The sequence below is a fragment of the Rattus rattus genome, chromosome 18 (genome assembly GCF_011064425.1).
Source record: "Rattus rattus isolate New Zealand chromosome 18, Rrattus_CSIRO_v1, whole genome shotgun sequence".
NCBI lineage: Eukaryota > Metazoa > Chordata > Mammalia > Rodentia > Muridae > Rattus > Rattus rattus.
The window spans coordinates 35,901,931-35,926,691 of NC_046171.1; the positions used below are offsets into that span (position 1 = coordinate 35,901,931).

Sequence of the window (24,761 nt, forward strand, 5' to 3'; positions counted from 1 at the left end):
TGGATTATAGACGAAGCCTTTGGGAATAAGTACAAGGACTCAAGAGTGTGCAGTCCCTAAGAAGAACCCAGCACCTTCTCTCTGACAGACGAGATGGTCATCTGTACACTAGGAAACGACCCCTTCCTATACACTAAATATCCCCAGCACCATAAATCAGATCTCCTAACCACAAGAATACTGAGAAATAAATGTTTTGTGCTTTTAAACTTCAAACCAACCAACTGTGATGGTGTGATGGTTTGTATGTGCTTGGCTTAGGGAGTGGCACTATTAGGTGAGGCCTTGATAGAGTAGGTGTGTCACCGTGCATGTGGGCTTAAGACCCTCACCCTAGCTGCCTGGAAGTCAGTCTTCTGCTACGGGCCTTCAGATGAAGATATTGAACTCTTGGTTCTGCCTGCACCACGCTGGTCTGGATGCTGCCATGTTCCTGCTCAGTGGTTAACGTTTAACCAGATAAAAGTGTGAAAACAATCACAAGAAACTGCTGTTCTAATTGGTTCTTCTCCTGAAGCTCAGTTTCACAGACCAGTGGGTATTACACTATTATCACCTATCTGTCTTCAACTGGAGCAACGTTTGCTGGGATAAAAGCTGCCATTCCCTTCAGATATAGGAAGTAAGGAAATGACATATAGACAATTCCAGGCTCATGAAGTTGCTGCCACATAGCAGGTAGCAGTAGCTGCCTTTGCAATACAAAAATCTTTCCTCTCCAAAGCAAGGGCACATACTGAGCACAGGTCGAAGAATCCTTCCACTATCCTCCTGACCAGCCTTCATCTACAGCGACTCACATATCAACATTCTAGCCATTACATATCTATATTACATCTACATTCTTATAAAAAGGGGAAAGGTTGGAATCTATCTAATATAGTGATTCTAACAAATCACTATGAGTGCCCATTGTTTTCAGGGCTGTTAAGAGCCTATCACTCTTCATGTGTTCCTGAAGTGATGGACAGAATGTAAGGAAAGACTGCCTTCAGAAACGGTTAGCCTCTCTCAACCTATGAAGGCATTGTGAGACAAAATGGACTAAAAGATCACTTTAATGTGGCCGAACTAAAAGTTCGTTATATCATGAATTACAAAGACATCAAATTCACTGACCTCCATATGACATCAATTTCTCTTTAACTGACATTGATTCTTGTAGAGTTCCTTCCATTCAGAGAGCAACAATGTGGCTTACTTCATGGGCTTTCTTTCAAGTAGCTCAAAATGATAACATAGAGAATATTTTAAATAAATATGACAGAGGAGTCAAAACCAAAAGACCTTATGGCTTCAACAGAGAAGAAGAAAAGGGGAAAAGAAAAAGTCCTGCAAAGAATACTGTAGCATCTAAAAACATTAGCCATGAGTTTCAGTAAGAGCTTCCTCCAACAGTCAGCACCCCAGGGAGGAGAAAGGTCTTCTGCCTGTGTATCTGCATATGTGTGCACAACCACCAATCCAAGGACTGCATAATAAAATGTTAATTTAACTTTATAGAGTATTTAAAACATTTGAAATACAACTTCTTAGTAGCAACATTAAGAAAAGGCAGCATGTACCATAACTCACGGAAAAGTCACTCGCTATTACAGTCAATGATATTTGCAATTAAGTTGAACACAACTAAATTATGACTTTAATTAAAAGGCGTTTTCTAAGATGGCACCAACATGTTTAAAATTTAATACATTCTATATGAGATAGTGGAGTTATTAACAGACAATTTCCTTTCTGCCGCGTGTGCACTTTTTATAAAGCAAACATCTTTAACCAATATCAAACGTTCCCCGAATCCATACAAGTTTCATTACATAATAAATTCAAGGAGCAACTTTTTTCCGCAAGTTTAATACTGGCTCATGCTCTAGATATACAATTGTATTTACTTTCATGGTTAATAGTAACAGAATTAATGACAAACTCTAATGGCCACGAGGTCCACATTAATTTTCAATGAAGAATGGATAACTCAAAGGACTGCTAAGGAAACACAGAGCCTTTTGCCACAGGGCAAGAGTGAGATCTGAATGACTCAGCATCTCTGGAAAGTTTGAGAGTAACAGTGGTGGCTGAGCAGGGTGTGTGACTCAGGTCTGAGTCAGGACTCTGGACTTGGTATGTGAGGCAGGAGTCACAATAAAGTGTGACATCTTCTACTTTGTTTCCTCTACCACAGCCAGATTACTTGGGGAAAAAAAAAGCTAACCTGTTAGGGTATGAAACAGTGTTTCTAAAATAATATAAAACGTCGAAGACAAGAGGATTAACTCTGTTATTGCAAGACCAGGTTTGCTGGTTTAAGGAGGTGTCAGTGACCTTGATTCTCTTTGTTCCTATGGACTACAGCATACAGAACAGAGGCCTTGAGTGTCTAGCATTTTTGCAAACTCGTAGGAAAACATGGAAGGACAGAAATGCATTAATCGGAAGGAACAGGAAAGTTTCTTCTACCCAAGGACTTTGCAGTCCTCTGGGGAAAGTGCTTACACATAGTGAAAGAACTGCTCAAAAATAATAAAGCTTTGTGTGTGTAAATTTACCATGTAGGATGCACTCAAGGTCAATGAGGATACACACTAAGTCAGTGTAAAGTATACACACAAGGTCAATGTGAAGGATACACACAAGGTTAACGTGAACCATATACCCAAGGTCAACATGAAGAATATACATCCTTCCTAAGGGAACTTATGTTCTCCTCATTCTCTTTAAGTCATTCTTAAAATTAATTCATGAGGCATTTGTAAATATAGACTATAGTAGAATTCTATAACATCACTCAGATAAATCCTTTATTATACTTAGTATTCAGGTAGTAACATCATACCATTCTGGTCACTTCCACATGAGGACATTATTCTTGATGAATATATGTGAAGTGACACTCTTCTCACAAAGGGAGTTTTGCTGTTTATGTGATAGTTTTAACGATGGTAATCAAATATTTTAAAGGATAAAACTCTTTGGTTCTAAAAATTATGCATATGTGTGTGTATTAAAAAGAGCTAAGTCCCTAGAGAAGTACATCCTATACTCTCACAAAAATGAATCATAACAACCATAAATAACTATTATGGAACTCTTAAATAATCTATGGAATCTATATGATCAGTAAAGCAACCCTTTATCATAGAAAGTGTATTGCTCACAATTGATTTAAAAAAAAAATCTGAACCACTTCTGGTTTTGAGAATGTAAGTATTCTTTGCTCAATTAAAATGACATAGATTTTTAAAGAAACAAATCAGAGAGAGAGAGAGAGAGAGAGAGAGAGAGAGAGAGAGAGAGAGAGAGAAAGAATGTGAGCTAGAGGGATAGCTCAATGGTTAAGAGCACTGGAGACTCTTCCTGAAGACCCAAGGTCAGTTCCCAACACACAGAAGAAAACTCTTCAGCTGTTTGTAACTCCAATGCCCTCTTCTACCCTGTGGGCATCGGCACACAATTAGTGCACAAACATACATTCAGGAAAAAAATACCACTGTACATGAAATAAAATATAAATTAAAAAAATTTGAAAAGAGATAATGGCTACTACCAAGGCTTCCCTAAATTTTTCCTATGACCTTGAACATCTCTTCCTTTTGTTCTACACTTTCTCCCTACAAATAAGCCTTCCTGAAACAGAAGCCTGGTTATTACGGCTTGGCAACCCAGCACTTTGCTGCTTACAGCCCTTTCACAACAAATTACTTAGAAACTTGGGGCCCACACCTGCCTTAAGCTGCACACACATCCCTCTTCAAAGAAACCACTCTAATCTACAGTTCCCTCTAACCTGTAGTACCTCTCCTTTCATTCCAGTTCTGCAGCATATCTGAATGTGTTTGACCTGTATGCACACTAAGGCAAGCGGGGTCTTCTAAGGAAACTTTTAGGGAAAAATATCCCTGACTTGCCATGTTAACCCCATGCAGGCCTTGGCATACATGAGCACGCCTATTCTTAAAGTCAGATGTTTTGTAGGAAAGCATATAAGTTGATGATCAACAGCTTACATAACCCAAGCCTGTCAATCACAGTACAGACTACTAACACTGTGCCCCTAGAAACCAATTCCTCTTTCCAGACATACAAAAGGCAGGGTTTTGGGGGGGGAGGAGAGTGACCAAACTCTTTTGAACTGCATGCTTGCTCAGGACCTACAGCTCCTTCTAGAAACATCTATTTTGTACTCTCTCTTCTTTTCTGGATAGATCCTTTGCTAGTCTGCATTTTGTGCATGTTTACTCAATTCTCTGAAGAAAACACGAAGGATCTACAAACACTCCACGCAGAGAGAGACGACAAGTAATAATCCTACAGAATTTTCTTGGCTCGCCAGAGAGATCTGGCATTTGCCATCTTACTCTTTTTAATTCATATCTGATCAACTACAAATTCCTGTCAGTTCATCTTCAGGCAGACCCGTTTCCTTCTCTCTAGTTTTCTCAGTTATCCTGATTCATTTTAGTATTTGTGGAGACAAAGTGGGACTGCTTAAGAGTTTTTTCCAGATTACATCATAAAGAGCCCTCTGGGAGAAACCCAGCATCAACACAGAATCCCCTCAGCTTCCTATGGCCCCATCGTTGCTGCTTCTTAGGAAAAAAAAAGGAACTGATGTTTAATAGTAATGGAAGTGTCTGGAACTCTAAACAATCCTGGAAACATTTGACAGTAAGTCAGAATGCTTGACACTGAAGTATATTTAAATTCCTAGTTTTAGGTCCTCTACTACACTCCCTCTACCAAAAAGAAAGAGTACACAGGAAGTTTGTTTTTAGGACACTACAGTTCACTGAGTCTAGGGTACATCACACACCTCTTCTCCCTAGTCCGCTATTGATACACATTTCACTCACACTTCTCATCAAATTAGCTATAATGGTTAATTTTCATTGACAACTTGGGTGGATTCAGAATCCATCAAAAAGACACACTTCTAAGTATGTCTGTGGTATCTTTGCCATGGATATTTAACTACATATTAAAGACACACCCTGAAAATGGAGGCAGTACTGCCTCAAAGGCTGAGGTGCCAGACTAGATAATAGATGAAAGGGGGGCACAGAAGAACGGGAGAACAGAGTGGCAGCAGTCATCTCTATCTGTTGCAGACACAATCAAACCAACCACCTCATAATCTGGCCACCATGCCTGCCCCATCATGATGATCACCCCCTTTAAACAATAGAGCACAGTAATCTTTTCCTTGCTTGAACTGCTTCTTGTCATGCACGTTGGTCACAGTAATGAGTTAAAATCTAACACATTGCTACCCAGACCAGTCAATCATCTTCTCCCTGAAATCTCTCTTTATAGAGTAAGGTCCAAAAGTCCTCAGCACAGATACATGACTCTGATCATTAATGTTCTATCTACACACACACACACACACACACACACACACACACACACACACACCTGTACTGTACACCTGTCCTACCTCTCTAAAAGCACAGCTCTGGCATCTGCCAGGAATAGTCCTGGCACCTTATGATAAACACTGACAAAAAACATACAAGGGCAGCCTCTGCTTTGCCTGACATTCTCTGGGTGACTCAGCCTCTGCACCCTCTTTTCTCATAAGACAACTCTACTACAATCAATTGTCCTGTAGACTCAATTCCAGGATTATTTCATGCTGAGCTCTGTTGTGTGCCCCCCCCACACACACACACACAACCTTGTGTGCACTGTCACTGTGCCCATTCAAAGAAAAAGGAAAAAGTGTGAATAAATAACATAAATTTACAGCAGAAAAATAAAAATAAATAACATCAGCTTTTGGTTCCCTTGTTTGTCTTACTCCTTCAAATCTATTACTGTCTTCTCTTAAAAAGATTTCAAAAGCAGTGACTCTGATCGCTAGCCTACTACCCTGCAGGTTCTTAGACACAGATGCCAAAAGCAAAACTACAATGCACAGTGCAGAATCTTTTTTGAAAAACTCGTCTGCAGCTCAATGTTAGCCCCCGAAACACACATTCCTTAATGAGCAGATCAAACAAGACTACAAATGCATTATCAGACACCAAACATCAAATTAATATTAATGGTAAAAGCAACAATAATTTCCTTTTAAAGTAATTGACTGATGTGGAGAAATAGTAGCACCAGTTGATGTGCAGTCAGAATTCTATATTTTTCATCAGGAAAACAATTCACCAGCAATGACAAATAACAATAGAGCCACTAAAACTACCTGTCATGTGTCTAATGAAGACAGATTCTCTGGCTACCACATATAATATGTAATATCCAAAAGCACTGCTGTAATTCATAGCTAATTAGTGTCTCGCCTTTATGAGAGGTGTCATGGCCCTAAGTCTCGTTTCTGATCTCCTCAGACCTCACAAGATCCGACAACCATGCATAGATCACAACAACCCAATTAGCACCCACCCCAACCTTGGGCTGCTGCTTCCTAGGGCTGTCCCAGCCTCAATAAATCATTCTCCCTCATGAAGCTCTTCTCTGACAGCTGCAAGCAAGCCTTTGCTGCCCAAGGAATAAACACAATACTTGTAAAGAAAAGTTATGTGAGAAAGATGGCAATAGAAAGGGGATATTGTTTGCCTTCCTTTAATGGTATAGAAGTCAGCAAAATTGAAGCCCATCAATTCTGACTGATTAGAAAGACAACAGCACTAAGAAATAAATCCATGACTGATGCATCTGATGCTCCTTAGTGATAATCAACCATCAGCAATTGGAGTGTTTGTTTGTTTATTGTATGTAGATCTATTGAAGCCCTTTTTCCTTCCATTTTTTTTCAATGCGTAGCCTTCCTTCTCACTAATAAGAGAATTTTCCTTTCAGCAAAACATAATCAGATGCATTTACTTTATCCCCTGTGAATACACAGCAATCAGATAATTTGTAAGACTCTAAATTGTCTCACTTCGTTGAAAAAGAATCTATAATGATTTGCCGGTCCCCAAAAGCAGTTCTACAGCACTTCTTAAGTCCATAAGCAAACTCTGGAGGATTCACAGCTCACAGCAGCCAATATCCTTGTAATTCTCTTCTAAGCCAGTAAAGCTGTTTTGTCCCATAATACTCCTTGTAGAGAATGTTTTGAATAGTCACTATAGCCTCAGCATTATTCAAAGATATGTATGAGTCATGAGACTCTATTTCCAGTTTGCATTCCCTGTGGAGATATTTCTCTATATCTTATGCTAATTGGAAACATTTAATCTAGCTTTTCATAAACATCTACAACCAAATTGGATATATAGATAACCAAGAAACACAAATAAACAAATATAGATTCATTTAAGCAAGGAATATTCTTATAGCTCTTTTTATTAAGTATCTAGATTTTTAAAAAGATTTGATTGTCCTCTCATGAAAATGGTCTCATGGAAATATTAAATATTTATCTGAAGAGATTTGCAGTGCATCATCCTTTACAATAGCAAAATAATTGAAAATAACAATGAATAAAGCACAAAATAAGTCAAATAATATGATAATTCCCCTCATACAAATGGAAAGTTCTGTAGCTTCTAAAATGGTAGTATAGAATAAGTTCTAAAGAGCATGTAGAAATATTCACAGGATAACGCAAGTAAGAGGTTAGAGAAAATAAGGCTGACATATCACACACTTGTAATTATGGATGTCTAAATGTTTATATATATATATATATACATATATATATACATATATATACTTGTGTTAAATATAGGTGTACATAGGTATATAGTTCACTGATTATAAGATAATCTCTGTTTTATTTCCTGTGCACAGAATGTGCAAGCGTAAGTATGTATACATAAATAAATATATGTCAGCCATAGAAGGGAGCCAATAGGAAGAGTTTTGCAGCATTAAAAACTAGTAGCATTGTAGACTTTGATCTTTTAAAACTTACTCTGTTTCTACAGATTAGTTTCATAACAAGAACAAAAGCTATTGAATGAAATATTGACTTCCATCACTTGGATTTACACAGGTAAAAGAATAAAAGGATTTACCTTTTAGGGTGTCTATTATGAGTGACCAATGTCAATATTAAATAATGTTATTACTAGTATGTCAGCAGCATCTCGAAAATCAGGGATGATTGCATTTAGGTACATCTCAAGAATAAAAATCAAAACATCATTTTATCCTCTTTTCCATAGAGTCGAGCAACATCAACTTGGGTCTCATCTGATTCTAGAATGTCATATTAATTCAGTGACAGAATCATCAGAGTCAACGCAAAACCTGTATCTGCTTCACTGACTTTGAATCCTCCCATCTTTGGCACTACAGGTTTGTGGAAAGATAAGGGTGTCAAGTGTGCATAACCAGTCCATGGTTCCTGTCTGAATTCCTAAAAGGTGGGCTCAGTGTAGTCTTGTGAAAGAAATCACAACTTCTAGTGTGCCAAGAGGATATCTTGAGTCACACAAGATTGGGATTAACATCAAACAGATATGAAAGCATTTGCTCCCCACTCCAAAAACATTTAATCTACCCAGAGAAATATAATACATGCTTAAAAGGATGATAATGAAAAAGAAAAGGACGTGTACTAGACATATAAAAATCTAAACGAGGTAAGAGTGAGAAAGTCCCACACTTAGAGGTGGGTTGGTATGGTAACTCTAAACAAGGATACTCTGCGTTGTTGCAAATGTATTGGAGCACATGTAAACAGTCATGCATGCCTATAGTTCTGAAGGCGCTTCTCAAGTCCCCTGTGCTGTTTTCCTAGGGCAGTGCAGTTATGTGTTTTGTCTTAAACTGTATGTGACAGCATTATGCACCTGGTAGGTTTAGTAACTACATTTTCCTTCAGCATTTCTATTTTTTTTTCTATTTATCAATAAAGGCAAGCGGAAGAAGAGGGGAAAGGGATGAGAACAGACACGGCATTTTTACAAATCAGTCTTTTTAATAGAGCAATATTTGCTTCTCTGTAATCATTTCTTCAAAAGGATACTTAGGTAATGTGAAACACAATCCCACAATGCCTGGGCTTTCATTTCATTTCAGTTCACATATTGGGAAGTGTTTCTAGAAATGTCTAGTCATGGGGGTGGGAGGGATTGTCTAATTTTGATGTTATTCCTGAGGTTCGGTAGGTTTAGTTTTGGTGAAATTGTGACTAAAATAAATCAGGAAAATTTGACATTACCATATTCAGATACACAGAGTAAGTTCATGACCTCAAAATTTCAAATCCTACACCCATCACAAGGGATAATTTCCATACCTGAGAGGGAGAAGTCACCCTTCTGGCTTTCACTCTCTCTGATTAGAAAAGCGCCCGTCTGGTTTTCTGAATACAGAAGTTGCTTTTCTGCATCTGCTCTTTTGATTGCTCCGAAAAACCACCTAAAAAGAGAGAGAGAGACATGAACCTCAATTAACCAATCAGAGTTCATTTTATAAAGAACAAGAAGAGAACACTCCAACATCATAAACATTTGATATTCTCAGTGAATTCATCACACATATAAATGGTGGCTTTTTGGTATTGAGAGGATTTTTCAGAATGTTGGGAATCTACTCCAGGATTACTAATAAAAATTCAAAGCAGAAATCTGGTTAATGCCTGCTCCATACCCTTCCTCACCATTAATTCCCTCTGAGATCTTGTGCTTGTATAAGCATGGACACCTCACGTTAACATCACCACTACCATAAAACGTTCCACCACATTTAAAGTGGGATCGATTAAAATGACTTTCACCATTCCTTAATGTTTTTTCCTATTTCCATCACTACCAAATCCCATGACAATATGGAATTATTTCTTATGCTTATGGGAAATTTATTAACATAATCAAAACTTTGATCAGTGAGCAGGCTATAAAAAAGGACTTCTGCTTAACAGTAAGTTCTCTGTGCTCTCTCTCTCTCTCTCTCTCTCTCTCTCTCACACACACACACACACACACACACACACTCACACATAAGTCAAATACTAAACACACAGCTTGTGAATATGGTCAAATCAAGAATTACAGAGATCTTCAAACTCACACAGTCAGTATAATCTAAGCATAGTTGTCGAAATTCAAACCCAAACAAGCAAATTACTGCTAAGGATGAATGATTCAGTGAATTATATGGGTACCATTAAAAGTTCATGTTAAACAAAATGATACATATATGCTGTCTTCAGAATATACAATAATTTCACAAGGAGCTCTAATAGAAAAGGTTGAATTTTAAGTTTTTCTGAGGATACCGAGCCAGAAAAACAACTACAAAAAATCTACAGAAAAGATAAGCAACACTAGTGAAGAAAATCTGATAATATTTTGAACATTTATTACAACACACCTTAAGTTTTAGTTCCAAAAATGTACTATACGATTAAATTAAAACACAAGACACAAACCTTTGAAAATATTTGCAAAGTGCAAAACCCAAATATGACTGGTATTCAGATTGTATGGTGGAGTCAATAAGCTATAAAAAGTAAAACAGGAAAACTGGCTAAGAGTATAAGTGGGTAACTCACAGAAATAGAAAGCTCGAGAAACTAATGAAAATAAACAGCATAGCCAATGCCTATCCATAACTAGGTATTATTTATAAAACTACAGTGAAACATAGACACGTACTTTACGACTGAACAACTTCAAGTCCTCCTATTGTTAGGCGTTGGAGAAGATACCGAACATCTGTGCAAGTGTGGTAGCAATATAATTTGATATGGCCCACTCAGAGGCCAATCCAGCATCAGCTGGTAGTTCTGGGTATTTTGTGCTGCTCAGATTCATGTCCTAATTGTGTTACAAGCTCAAGGATATGCAACCAGAAAATTTGAAGAATTTTATCACTGGCACATGGAAGGCAAGTGCACGGCATGTAGTTCAGTAATACAATGTTTGCTTGGCACATTGTGAGGCCTGGGTTCATCGTCAGCACCATAAAAAGAAAAGGAAGAAAAAAGCAAAGCTGAAACAAAAGACAGAGCCTAAATATCCATCACAAGGAATAAACAACAAAGAAATCATAAGGGTGCAAAAAAGAGTCTAATAACAATTCACGACACTGCGATATCATTTATATAAAACTTAAGCACATTTTCAAAACTGTACATATTTTTTAAAATATGTACAAGCTTATTAAAAACAAATAGGTAAAATTGCCAAGCAGTTCCGGAAATGGTAAAAAAAAAAAAAAGTCACCAGCTATTTCCAGCAAAGAAGCAACAGAAATGAAATATACTGCTCGGCTTTGTGCATTTTCCTAACTCAAAGGAAACTCATTGATCATGCATCAATTTATCTAGCAAGTTACATTTTTAAAAATGATGATGTCCCCTATATTTTATTCTCATGTATAAATACTCCATTATATAAGTTTTATGTGCATATATTGCATTTGTATTTGCGATAATTGCCCATGAATGATGTGTTTCTTCTGTGCGAGATACATACAAGCCAGCCATTTGTGTAAATCCAGTGATTAAGGATAAGGCAATCTTCATTTGTAGAGAAACTATTTACTAATTTTCAGAACTTCTGTCTCAGCAATTCTGGCCTTTCCTACATAGATCCAATTTAAGGGTTTGATTCAATGTATCTGTTTATGTCATACTTAGACTTTTGCTTGGCTCTACTCCCATCAGGAAGAGAAAAACATAAATAAAAAGTTATTCTCGGCTCACGGCCACATTGTAATGCCATCCTTCACACGCGAAGATGACGTACCTGCTGGTTGTTATCTTTAAAGCATGCGATATTGTCGAGCCTAACAGGGAAACAGTAACTCATCCTGCCCTTTGCCCCTGTGTAAATTCTTCCTTAATTTGAGGTTGAAGCTCCTGCCATGTCTGTTGCTGTCATTGGCTCTGACGTTTAGAGACCTAGTTGGCACCATTCTAGAAGGACGTGCATACTTCAGGCCTGGCTGTTCACCAAAGTATTTCAATCATCGTCTAATCTGCTGTTCTTTTGGGCAGTGAAAAAACAGTGAGGGTTAAGAAAAGATCTAAACAGGGGCTGGAGAGTTGGCTCAGCGGTTAAGAGCACTGATTGCTCTTCCAGAGGTCCTGAGTTCGATTCCCAGCAACCACATGGTGGCTCACAGCCATCTGTAATAAGATCTGGTGCCTTCGTCTGTCATATATATGCAGAACACTGTGTATGTAATAAATAAATAGATCTAAAGAAAAGATCTAAACATCATAAGTCATAGGAAGTGCCACAGAGAGTCATGTAGGTATGATCTTCAAAGTGTGGTCTCTAGTCCAGGAATATCAGTTTTACATGGAACCATTAAAATGGGAAATCTCAGGCCTCAGTCCTGACCTACTCATGCAGACCGTCCAGGGCTATGGTCGAGCAGTCAGGAGCATAAGAAACCTTCCAGGTGAATGTAGAATTTGTACAAGATGCATAAAAACAAGCCAGAGTTTGACACTTAGCTGTGAAAAGGAGTTATTCAGTAAAATGACACCCTATACATACAAACTCATATGCTTTATTGATACTTAACAAAAACAATGTTTTTATTATACCATAACATACGGTATCCAAAAGAAGAAAACGTTGATAACCTGGATACTGGGAGAAAGAAAGTGCTTCCTTAAGATGCCTGTTGTGGAAATAAGACATATATTATCAAATAAGACATATATTATGTGTTTTACAAATAGTTGTCAGGCATCTATCATACTGACATGGAAATACCTGGATCCGAGTGTTGGATTAAAATGCTAAACTACAGGATATAGGAATGTTAATATTTGTTAATATTTTTAAAACCAATGTGTGTGTGTGTGTGTGTGTATACATGTATACAGATGTGTACACATCTCTAAGATTAGTGAGTCATGATAAACATAATGACAGGGAACTTCAGTTTTCACTCTATCCTTCTTTACACTGTGAAGATTTGTAAGAAGATGTAATTGCAGAACAATTTAACATCTAATATACTCAATAAAATGAAGTCACTTAAGAATACACATAAAAATCTATGGGTTACAAGGTCAAGATTCAAAATGTTGACCATAAAAACTGATACAAGAAAAATACAGTGGAATCAGAGAGAGGGAGCTACAGATGAACAGAAAAACTGATGGGATGTGTCAAACAGGGTGTCAAACCTTAATAACTCCAGGAGCATCTCAGAAGCCCAGTCAGCCACTTAAGAATGACAGCATGGTCAGGAGATGGTGGTGCATGCCTTTAGTCCCATGCACTTGAAAAACAGAGAGAAGTGGATCTCTGAGTTCAAGGCCAGCCTAGTCTACAAAGTGAGTTCCAGGATAGCCAGGATTGTTGCACTGAGAAACCCTTTCTCAAAAGAGCACACACACACACACACACACACACACACACACACACACACACACACCACAGTGAGAGGGAGGGGGAGGGGAGGAGGAGGGAAGGAAGGAGGGAGGGAGGGAGGGAGAGAGAGAGAGAGAGAGAGAGAGAGAGAGAGAGAGAGAGAGAGAGAGAGAGAGAGAGAGAGAAATGGCAGCAGCACCGAAGTAGGAAATTCACTTAACCCCTTATGCTTCAACTTTATCATTTGTGAGTAGGAATTATAGCATTGACCTTGCACTTACTGTGAGAATAAAATAAATCACATGTGTAAGATCTTACTGTCCAGGCATGGTCATGCTAAGTAGCTCTGATGAGAACTAAATGAAGAGAAAAATTGTATGTGTGCTTTGGATATTCTAGATTTGAAGTCATGACAGGACTGTGGTTAACATGGGAGCTGAATCTTCTATCTCTAATTGTCCTTAGTGACCCTTTATGTTCTCCTTGACAAATGCCATCTTATTAATTCAAAAGTACTAAGGAAATCTGCATTATGATTAGTAAGTGATCATATATGGAAAAAAGAGACAGCATTAAGAAAAATAAAGAAGCCGGAGACATAGTTCCATGGGTCAGAGTACTTGTTTTACAAACATGAAGATGTGAGTTCAAGTCTCTAGAACCTACATAAATATCTGGATGTGACAGTGCTGCTCAGGGCAGGGACAGGACAATCTCGGGGGATAGTTGGCTGCCAGCCTACTTCCAGTGAGAGACCCTATCTCAAGGAATAAAACAGCTTATGTACCCACACTATTGCATACACTACACACACCACTCACAAACCAACATACACTTCCAAAAATAAAGCAGTATTAAAGAATATCACATGGAAATATGTTAAATAATATCACATCTAAATATTATCACTATAAATAAAATTTACGCCACTATGAAAAGAACAAGCAAATAGTAATATTACAGTCACTAAGAGTTCATTATTTCATATACTAGAGTCTGAACTGTAGCATCAACTGGTAAAAATTGGTATCTAGGTCACTCAGAATTCTGAACAGATGTATATAATTCCCTCCTACACTTTAAAGTGAAGCGCCACTATCGGTAAACGCTGAGTACAGTTGATACAAGTTGACCTCTAATATCTTACACTACGCCCCTACGTGCTAAGGCAACTGGCTTCCAAATGCCATAGGCAGTTCCTCAAGGTGAGAGAGGAACTATGTCTCATGAGCAAACAAGGAAAGGAAAGTACAGGTCAACTTGGCAAACAGGGTCCCTAAGTGGAAAGTAGGTTAGAACAACACAACAGTGGAATTGGGGTTAGGATATCACATTGTCATCGTCCTCTATCATGATATACTTTAATGAATAAAACCAACTACTGTCTCGTACCAGTGTGGCTTAGGATGTGTCAGTGGCACTGTTACAAAATGCCTACAGTCTGCAGGGCACACACATTCGTATCTAGTCACCTATCATAACTAAACAAAAGCATTCCACATAGAGTAACCTGAAGCTATTGTGGTTCCATAACTCTGTATCATCCACCTGCATCTCTGTTTCAATAACACTGCCAGGAAGGCCTCTGTCAAGTTCCTGTTCCAACTAATCAAGCCCTGCCTCTTCCAAGAATTCTTCCTTGGTTCAATGTCCCCTTGGCTCAGGGTCAGCTATTGCTGCCTCTACACCTTTTCACATGGCATAATCACAACAAAGAGAAAAAGGTAATTTCAAGGAGATTGTTGTTCATTCTTTGCTTTTCGCTCATCACAACCTTTCTCTTAGTCCCCACAGAGATCACTGCAGTATGGCGCCATCTCTTCTTTTTAATAAAAGTCATGATTACCTCGTCATCATATGCAGGATCCAAGCACAGGTGTCATGAATCTTATATATGGCCTCTGCTTGCCTGTCTCTCAGGCTTACCTCACTGAATCTAACCTCTGAAAATATGACCGGCTACATCTCACCACATGGACAAGGTATTGTTTGGTGAGTTGGTTGTTTGGCTTTGATTGAACTAGCTGTCTCGTGAAGACTTCTTATGAAATAAAGCGTACTGAAGTGGAATGTCAGGTCTTTGAGCATGTGGACATTAGCCACTCGTCAACTTGTCCCACCTACATCTGCCTAAATGGACACTTAGACTTACTTCTCCCACATTCCTACAGTATTCAGAGAACGCACTTCAGCTTTGACACAAAGCATGAGAAATTATCGCGCCAGTTTTTAATTGTTTATTTTAGGTAATTCACTTGTTGCTGAAGACCTCTCTAGGCCAAGGACCACATATGATACCTTCACAGATCTTTGATGGCAAATACTGCCAATATGTCCTCTGGAGATCTTAACAAAATTCTTGATAAAACAAATGATGCGTTGAACTTTGGCATGGCATTTATAGTCATGTTGATTCTGAACACTGAACTTTAGATAACGTGTTTTTATGTAATATTCAGTGCCTGTTGAATATCTTACAGCATAAGATGTCTGTGTGCTAGAAGCCAGCTGTGGTGTAGTTCTGACGTTAATAAGCCTTAGACCATATCTTCCTATTTGACCTCATTTTTCTTCAAAAGAGAGAGAGAGAGAGAGAGACAGAGACAGAGACAGAGACAGAGAGAGACAGAGAGAGACAGAGAGACAGAGAGACAGAGAGACAGAGAGACAGAGAAGCTTTGTTCGGGAACATAAAGATAAAAAAATAAGGTTGACTTCTCCACCCTTTGAAACAAAAGCCAATTGACAGCCCATATGTAAGGAATGTTGATCACTCAAGGTCAGTATTTCAGGTAGGACTTTTAGTCACATTAGAAACTAGGAAGTTCATTCTTGGATCACTTGATAAAGCATTTCTCAGTGCTCTCGCACACCTGAACAGTCAGCGCGAAGGGGAAATTTTGGAGGAACTAAACTGTGTTTCCTCATTGGAGGAGGTGAATGAATGTTCTTTAAAGAATCTTGTTATTACCTGAGCCCACTTCCCTCATAGATTTGCAAGAACATGTGACTCATCACAGAATTCACCATGGGAAAAAGTACAGAGAATGCAACAAGGTTCAGAGAAATAATTCATCTCAAAACATGATGTCATTTCAGAATGTCCCTATTTGTACAAAAGGATATGAAGAATGTTGCTTAGTCTGTGAAATAACATATAAGGAAGTGTTAGTCTATGAAATAACATACAAACGAGTATACACCAGTCATCAGTTCAAAAATGAAATGTAAATTCCAATGTGTCTGCTTAGTTTTTATATAGGTGTGGTCCTGTTTATCGAAGAAACTGGAAGAATAGGTCAAAAGCATTAATTGCTAGTTTTTTCCTCTTGTTCCACAAAGGTCAAAGGCAACGGACCTTAGGGTGTTCCAGCAATGCATTATTTCAACAATTATCACAAATGTTTATTCTCATTGCCTCTCTTAACCTTTTCATAGCAGAATGATGCTTATTTCTTCTCATGAGAAAAAACCAAGAATTTTTAGGACATGCCTGTGTTTGTAAATACATATGTGTTTGTGTGTGTGTGTGTGTGTGTGTGTGTGTGTGTGTGTGTATGTGTGTATGGAGTCGCATTATGTTCACTTGTGTGGGCACATGTGTGTACAGATACACACACATGTGTGTGTGCACTCAGAGAACAGATTTTGACATCGGGTGTTTCCCTTGACTGCTCTCTACCCTATACATTGAGCTGGCAATACACTGAGCATTGCTGACCCCCTAAGGTTCTCAGTGTAGGTATTCTAGCTGACCAGCTTGCCTTAGGGTTGCTCTGTCACTTACAGGATTTCTGGATTTACAGAAGCCACCTAACTTTTTATTGGGTGCTGGGAATCCACACCCTGATCCCCACACTGAGCCATTTCTCCAGACTCTCAGAGAATGTGTTAAGTTACTCCGTTTTAAAGAATTCCCAGTGTTATGAATGCTCTCCTCCCATTTTATTTAAAGTATTGAATATACTCGAATGTTATACAGAATATCCTCTTCTTTGGGAGTTACCATTAACTACACTGGCCTAAATGCTGAGATGAGTGAGCCAATTACCAAGCACACAGTCACCATGAGCTCAGATACAGAAAAACATGAGGCTTTAAGGTCCTGCAGTGATGCCTACCATGTCAACTCCTAATGAAAACCTATAAACAGGGTTGGAGATTTAGCTCAGTGGTAGAGCGCTTGCCTAGCAAGCACAAGGCCCTGGGTTCAGTCCCCAGCTCCGAAAAAAAGAAAAAAAAAAGAAATCCTATAAACAACTTGAAGGCATTGCAGTCTTTTCTTAACCTAATATACCCTGTTACCTACAGAACTAGTAATTGGATCATTTTCTATGTACTTAATATGTCAGAATGTTGATAACATCCATTTTATACTAACTATACTGTGAAAAGATGAAAAAGCAAAAGGCCTGTCAACCATTCCTATGAGAGTCTTAAAGTATCAAGGAAGTGATAACAATCTAAGTAGGAAATTAAGGAGGGCACGCAACTGTAAGGACACAGAGGCAGAACAATTAACAGAGTGCAAGGCAACTTAGTGATAGGAATAAGCTGGAGAAAGAGAGGCCAGTTAAGATTCCTCTGCGATAATATCGGGGAGAACATTCTATTTTCTATTTAGCAATCAGTGTCATGCAGGTGGAGTGGGGACAAGTTTTTGTGGAATAAATAAAAAGAAAGATTGAACAGACATAAGTGGTTGATGGGCTGAAGGCAGCCAGAGAGTGAGGAAGCAGAAGCACTGGGTGAACTGCACACTGATTGGAAGGTGATGGGTACAAGAAAGAAAAAAAAAACAAACAAACCAAACAAACAAAAACGGAGATAGAGCTGAGCTTTTAATGTCCTCTTCATGTGCTGCAGAACATGACGAGACAGGTTCAGAGTGTCTTCCTCTGTGTTCCTGAAGTCAATGAAATCAGAAGAAGAAACAGAGTTGTGTGGGAAAAAAATGGCTAGACTCTCAGAGAATGACAAGCCAGTGTCAAGATTCCTTAGCTACAGCTTGAACAACATCTATTAGCACTTGCTTCTAATTGAGAAATAAACCCTGCCTACCACTTCATGTTTTTCTGTCACTGTGTGTGTAGACGTGTCACAACAGAAGCTGTGACAGTGTCAGAGGAATTCCTTGACCTCTATGATTCTTTAACCAGGGAAAGGATTCTGTTTAAAAGGAACAGGACTGTTTGATGAATACTTCATGTATACATGATGTTTTCAAAAAAGAATATTGAATTACAGTGGAATATTTGAAGTAGGATTTTTCAGGCATCTCCCTTAAACATATAAAAATCAAAATATTTAAATTATATTTTGTTTCTGAGTGTAATGGGGGGGGGTCTTGCTTACTATTTGCACAGCAAACAATTTGGTTCCTTTCTACTCACTCTCCACCAGCCTATTGTAGTGTCTGAGATCAACGCCCCTGCCCTGACTACCCTATACTTCATCACAAGAATGAGGCCAAAGTGTAGATGATGACACTGTAATGTCTAAAGTGGAATTGAAGTGGAGGTGGAATTCTTCTTGTAAGCACTTTTGTCACTTTCCCCATGTTGATTACAGGACTGACCAGATCTGACTTGATGCATTGCTCTGTATCAATACTTCGGATGCTATTCTCTGTGTTCAGTTTTTATTGTCTTAAATTATTTGGTCATCTTTAATTTTGACTATGGGACTCACATCCCTACACAACCATTCGCTCACCACTCATGTACTTATTTTACAGTTTGGAAGGTATATTTAATGCCTGGTGCTTTTCTGGGCCTGGGGATTGGAGTGATCGGGTAAAATCATAGTTGCTTACATGTTGTAAGAATAAGTAGACTTAATCAAATATGTCCAAGCTGAAGTAAACCAAGGAAAAGACTGTGAAAGAAAGGGAGGGCTCACAGCGTTCAGACATGCTAGATCTGAAGGAGGTAGCTTTCGTTCTAAACACAGCTCTAAGACGTAACCCCGTGGTAAGTGGAACTCAGTCTTTTATAATAAATCTACCACCATAACCATGCAGAAATCTGTTCCCCTAGGCAAGGTTTGATTCCCTTTTCCAAAGCTTTTGGCTCTTCAGTTTTTGTGCCTCCACACCCCAACAACAGTTGGTTTGAAAGTACAAGATTTAAAAATATTTAAACTGGGCAAACTGGGAACTAAGCAGTGTGGACGGGTTTGTAAGCTTTCCGGGGCAGGTCTGAAATAATTAACAGTTACGAGCTATGATGAGAAACTCTTTGGGTTCTAAACTTCTTCTTGGAAAATAGCACAATAGAACTTTATGATGCTGAACATTAAGCTGTATCTGCTGTTTGGATGTTGATTTGGGCCACTACAAATCTAAATGTGAAAGGAGGAAACAGAGCGACATCAAATAAATACTTAAGCAATCTGACAGCGATGATGCAGCATAAAATGAGTGCTGACGCTTCAAGAAGCTTTTCTAAAGTACTAACAAGGATTTCGAAAAAAAAAATTCTCGGAAGGTAAATCAAACTGTTTCTCATTCTTTCAATAAAAAAAAGAAGATATGTGGGGCCGATGAGCTGGCTTAGTGGGTTTGCCACAGCTGAATGACCTGGACCTAGATGGACCTATATCCCACCAGAAGCGAAGCCTCATTTCTGCAAGTTGTCTTCTGATCTCCACACATATGACAAGTCATGGAACACTCCCATGCATACACACACACACACACACACACACACACACACACACACACACACACAAACTGCATGTTAAATTAAGAAAGAAAGAGCATTGCAAAATCACTGTCATCTGAAGAGTAGGAAAGAATGAAACTCTTGGAAAAATGCTCAGAATGATGTCAGTCAACACTCTCCAATTATTGTAATAGATGTTACCTATCATACGCTCTAGATGATATGGAATGATCTCTTCTATGAGTCTACTTACATTGTCCTCTTCTGTTCTGGTATGCGTGTGAAGTGTTTGCCCATGCTTATGTCTCCAGCATTCAAGCTATATCCCCCTCTTGGGGCCCTATGTTGAAGGCCTCAGAGTCGTCAGAGCCTCTGTCTACTGACAGGGGCAGCTCACAAAGCTTAGAGCTTTCATAGCGTACTCACTCCTATGGCTAGATATGGCTATGTCAGCAGTCCACCTCTTCATGTCCCCACCGCCACAGAGGCGCTCACTCCACTACAACATTACAGTCATCTGACGAAAGGAAATCTCTCTGAAATCATGAACAGAAATGTACTGTCCCTCTTTTCTTCTATGGGATATTTTGGTCTTAGTGATACAAAGATAATACAGCTTTCTTGTCGAATTTTGAAGATATAACTTTGTATTATTTTTTTATAAAGACAAAGTTCCCCTTATATTGTCAATGCTGTAGACTCAAGTTTTTCTATGTGAAACTATGTTGATAGACATAAAAGTTCAATGATAAGACATGGTCTCCCTGGCTCCCTGAGGTCCCATGCATATGCTTACCACAAACTTTGTAAGCTTTGTATCACAAGAATTTTTAAATGTATTTTAAAAATAATAGTAATATATACATGATATATATATTATATAGATATAAATATATATATATATATATATATATATGATACTGGAGAGGTCGCTCAGCAGTTGACAGCACTTTCTGTCTTTGCACAGGACCAAGATTCAGTTCCCAGCACCCATATCAGACAGCTCACAAATGACTGCAATTCCAGATCCAGCAGCTGTGTCTGGCCCCTAGGGGTACCTGCACACATATGGCGTTCATTCACAAAGACTCTCACATGGGGACGCTTATACATGTGTGACATTCACTCACATAGACATTCACATAGAGATCTGCATACACATGACATTCGTTCACCTAGACACTCATGTGGGGACACTTATACATGGCATTCACTCACACAGACACTCACATGGGGAAACTTACACACATGACATTCACTCACACAGAGGCTCACATAAACACATAAATAAGAATAAATGATTCTGTTTTAAAATCAGCTTTCCCCAGAACCCAAATTCAACAAGGATACCTGTTGATCTTATGACTCATGACTATCTTACGAGTTTTATAAATGTGACACACCTTCAAAAGGAGAATGTAGGGCATGGAGACAGCTCTGAGTGGAATCCTAAGTCATTGTGTGTTGGTGAAATGAGCTAGCCCATGTCAAGGATCCCAAGAGCTGCAGACCCATGGAAAAATGGCAAAGCTTTTCCCCACGGTGAGACTCAGAGGCATAGCAAGGCCTTCCTCTACTCCAAGTGTGGAGGTTGACAGTGTGGGCAGAAAACATCCACCAAAGCTTCCTTTTTTTAACCCTTATTTACTGTCTGACAAGTACTCCTCTAAGACTACTCCTACTAAGATTAGCTAAAATTGTCTCCTCGATCCAGCTGCACACCGTAAGCCTTCCTCCTTGTTTATCTGTATGAAATAGCCCACCTCCTTGATTGGACTATATGCAATAGCAGTGCCTCCCTGTCAACTCCATAGAATAAACACTCTGCGCTTCCAGAGCACTGGGGTTTCCTCAGCAGAGACGCTGGAGCACTGGGTCCCAGCTTTTGTCCATGTGCCCACCTCGCTTCTCTTTATTTCCTCACCAACATGAGTCAGCCCCAAATCCCTGGAACCATCCGTGGACTCTGCTGAACATATATTGAAGACATAAATCCATTGAGGTTTACCGTGAGTTGTATAATATAAAAGACAAAACTGTGCTCACTTATCTATCCACACTAGTATTGGGGAAACACTCAAGTAGGCTGCTTTAAAAAGAAGGGCAAAACAGTGGAACCATGCCATTCATCATTTTGATGCCAGATAATTGGAGAAACACATTTTCAGAGTAATGTGTCAGAAGGAAATGCTTCATAATTGACATGTGTGATCAATATGCCAATGGTATGGATAAAACCTCATACAGCAGCTGGAAAGGCCGAGGCTATGAGAAAGACCCTGTGAAGGGCAACTGACCAAGGTGTACAAATGTCCCTCCAACTCATACTTAAAAGACTAGTCCTAGGGATTTAGTTTGACAAGAAAAATAAAAGGGTTTTCTGCCTTGTGATCTTTCTACCCTCCTCGTGGTCTCCGTTGTGCTGTATGTAATCAGTCAAAATTTAATTTGTACCTGTGGTCACATTATTTTCTAGGGAAAAAAAGAGAACACAATAGTAGCAAAATTTGTATAGCATAAATATCCTAAAAACATCGTAATGCAAATATCTCTAAGGCTTGTTAAAGGCTGTAACAGATATATTCCTTTGAATGAATAAAAGGAAAAAATTAAATATAAAAGAATACTAAAAGAGAAAGACTAAGATAATAACCAGAAATGGCCACAGGGAAAAAAAAAACAGAGGATATAAGTTGGAAGGATTAAACGCCAAAGGTAGGGAGCAATGTTGCCACAGCAACAAGCCACTGGGCTGAAGGAGTGAAAGAGGCACAGAGTTTCTGAGGGGATGAAATGTTAACTGTGTGCATATACATGGTTCATAAACATAAATTTACTAAACTTCATTGAAAAGCAACCTAAGACCTATGTTTCCCTGTAGTGAAATCGTGCTTTATACAAGTTACTTAGAGATGATTCAAAGTGAGAGCTCAGTAGTTAAGAGCACTTAGCTTGAGTTCTGTCCCCAGCACTAGTGGCTCACTAATGGCCTTTAAGTCCAATTTCAGGGAACCTGATGACCTCTTCTGGATTTCATGTGTGCTAGGAATACCTATGCTAAGTGCACAAACGTGCAAACAAACAAACACATACAGCAAAGGTAAATCTTTTTAAATGATGTGTTTTGCCTGTAGGTATGTCTGTGTGAGGCTGTCAGATCCCCTGGATTTGGAGTTTCAGACAGTTGTGAACTGTCATGTGGGTGCTGAGACTTGAACCTGGATTCTCTGGAAGAGCAGCCAGTGCTCTTAATCATCTCCTCAGCACCCTAAGTAAATCTTTTTAAAATTATATTAAAAGACCAATTTGTGGGGCAGGCATGTACTTTTTGGTTGAATACAGAGCATTGTTGCAACTAATCTAGGTTTGGTCACATTCTCTTGAAAACTATTGTTACTTTTTTTAATTGGACAGCAAAATAACCTGGACTTGAAATGCACATTTTACATCTATCAAAGTCTATAATGACCAAATCCCAGTTCTGTCCTTAGTTCTCTGAAAAGAGCGTAATGGGGGAATATGTTTAAAATATGCTGTACTTTATATGTTATACTCTTAAAAGAAAATGTTACATTGAAAGCCATTATTCTTGTACATTCAATGTGTACTAATAAAAAATTTTTTAAAGCAATGGTATTCTGATGTCGTAGATTTTTTTAATTAACCGTATGCTTCCTTAGTTTGGAAATAAAAGTAGCAAGATTGGCCTTGTTTATAAGTGTACTGAATCAAGAGTCTGATCTCAGGAAACTTCTTCCTATAGTTTATGTTTCCGAAGCCATGAGCATCTGGCAACCTATACACATGAAGTGCCAAAGAAAGTTATTTATACATACCCTGCCTTACTTAAGGTTTCTATGGTGGTGATGAAACGCCATGGCCAAAGGCAACTTGGGAAGGAAGAGGTCTATTTGACTTCCACTTCCACGCCCCTCAGAGGGATTTGTGGGGAGAACCTGAAAAAAGGAACGGGAGCCGAAGCCGCAGAGGAGCTCTGATTACGGACTCGTTCTGCATGGCTTTTCTAGACCTGCTCATCCAAAGATGCACCCCAGGCCAATCTTGTAAGAGCATTTTTCTCAATTGAGAAAGGAACTCCATCTCTAGCTTGGGTCAAGTTAGCATAAAACTAGGCAGCATGGACACACTGAAACACACCATCACAGCACTATCGCTCACAGAGACACTCTCCTTCAACCTTACATTCACCATCACTCACATAGAAACAAAGCCTCCCACAAACACCTCACACACACCATCACACACACACACACACACACACACCATCACACACACACACACCATCACACACACACACACCATCACACACACACACACACATCACACACACACACACCCTCACACACACACACACCAACACACACCATCACAGAGGGACACTGCTTCACACAAAAACCCACACAAACACCATCACACACACACACACACACACACACACACACACACACACACACACACTGTCAGACATAACCACCACACACACACACACACACACACACACACACACACACACACCATCACACACACACACACACCACACACACACACACACCATCACACACACCATCACAGCACTATCACTCACAGAGACACTCTCCTTCAACCTTACATTCACCATCACTCACATAGAAACAAAGCCTCCCACAAACACCTCACACATACCATCACACACACACACACACACACACACACACACCATCACACACACACATCACATCACACCATCACACACACACACACACACACACACCATCACACACACACACACACACACACACACCATCACACACACACTGTCAGACATAGAGAGTCACAGGTTCACCCAAACACC

The 24,761-nt window shown here is 39.0% G+C and overlaps 1 protein-coding gene across 1 annotated transcript in view; it reads right to left on the reverse strand.

Moving 5' to 3' along the window:
• Positions 1-24,761, reverse strand: part of Frk (fyn related Src family tyrosine kinase) — a 97,018-nt gene that overhangs the window by 42,028 nt on the left and 30,229 nt on the right. Inside the window, exon 2 of the mRNA XM_032888839.1 lies at positions 9,203-9,324. Coding sequence (XP_032744730.1) covers positions 9,203-9,324 — 122 coding nt within the window. The remainder of the gene's footprint in view (positions 1-9,202; positions 9,325-24,761) is intronic.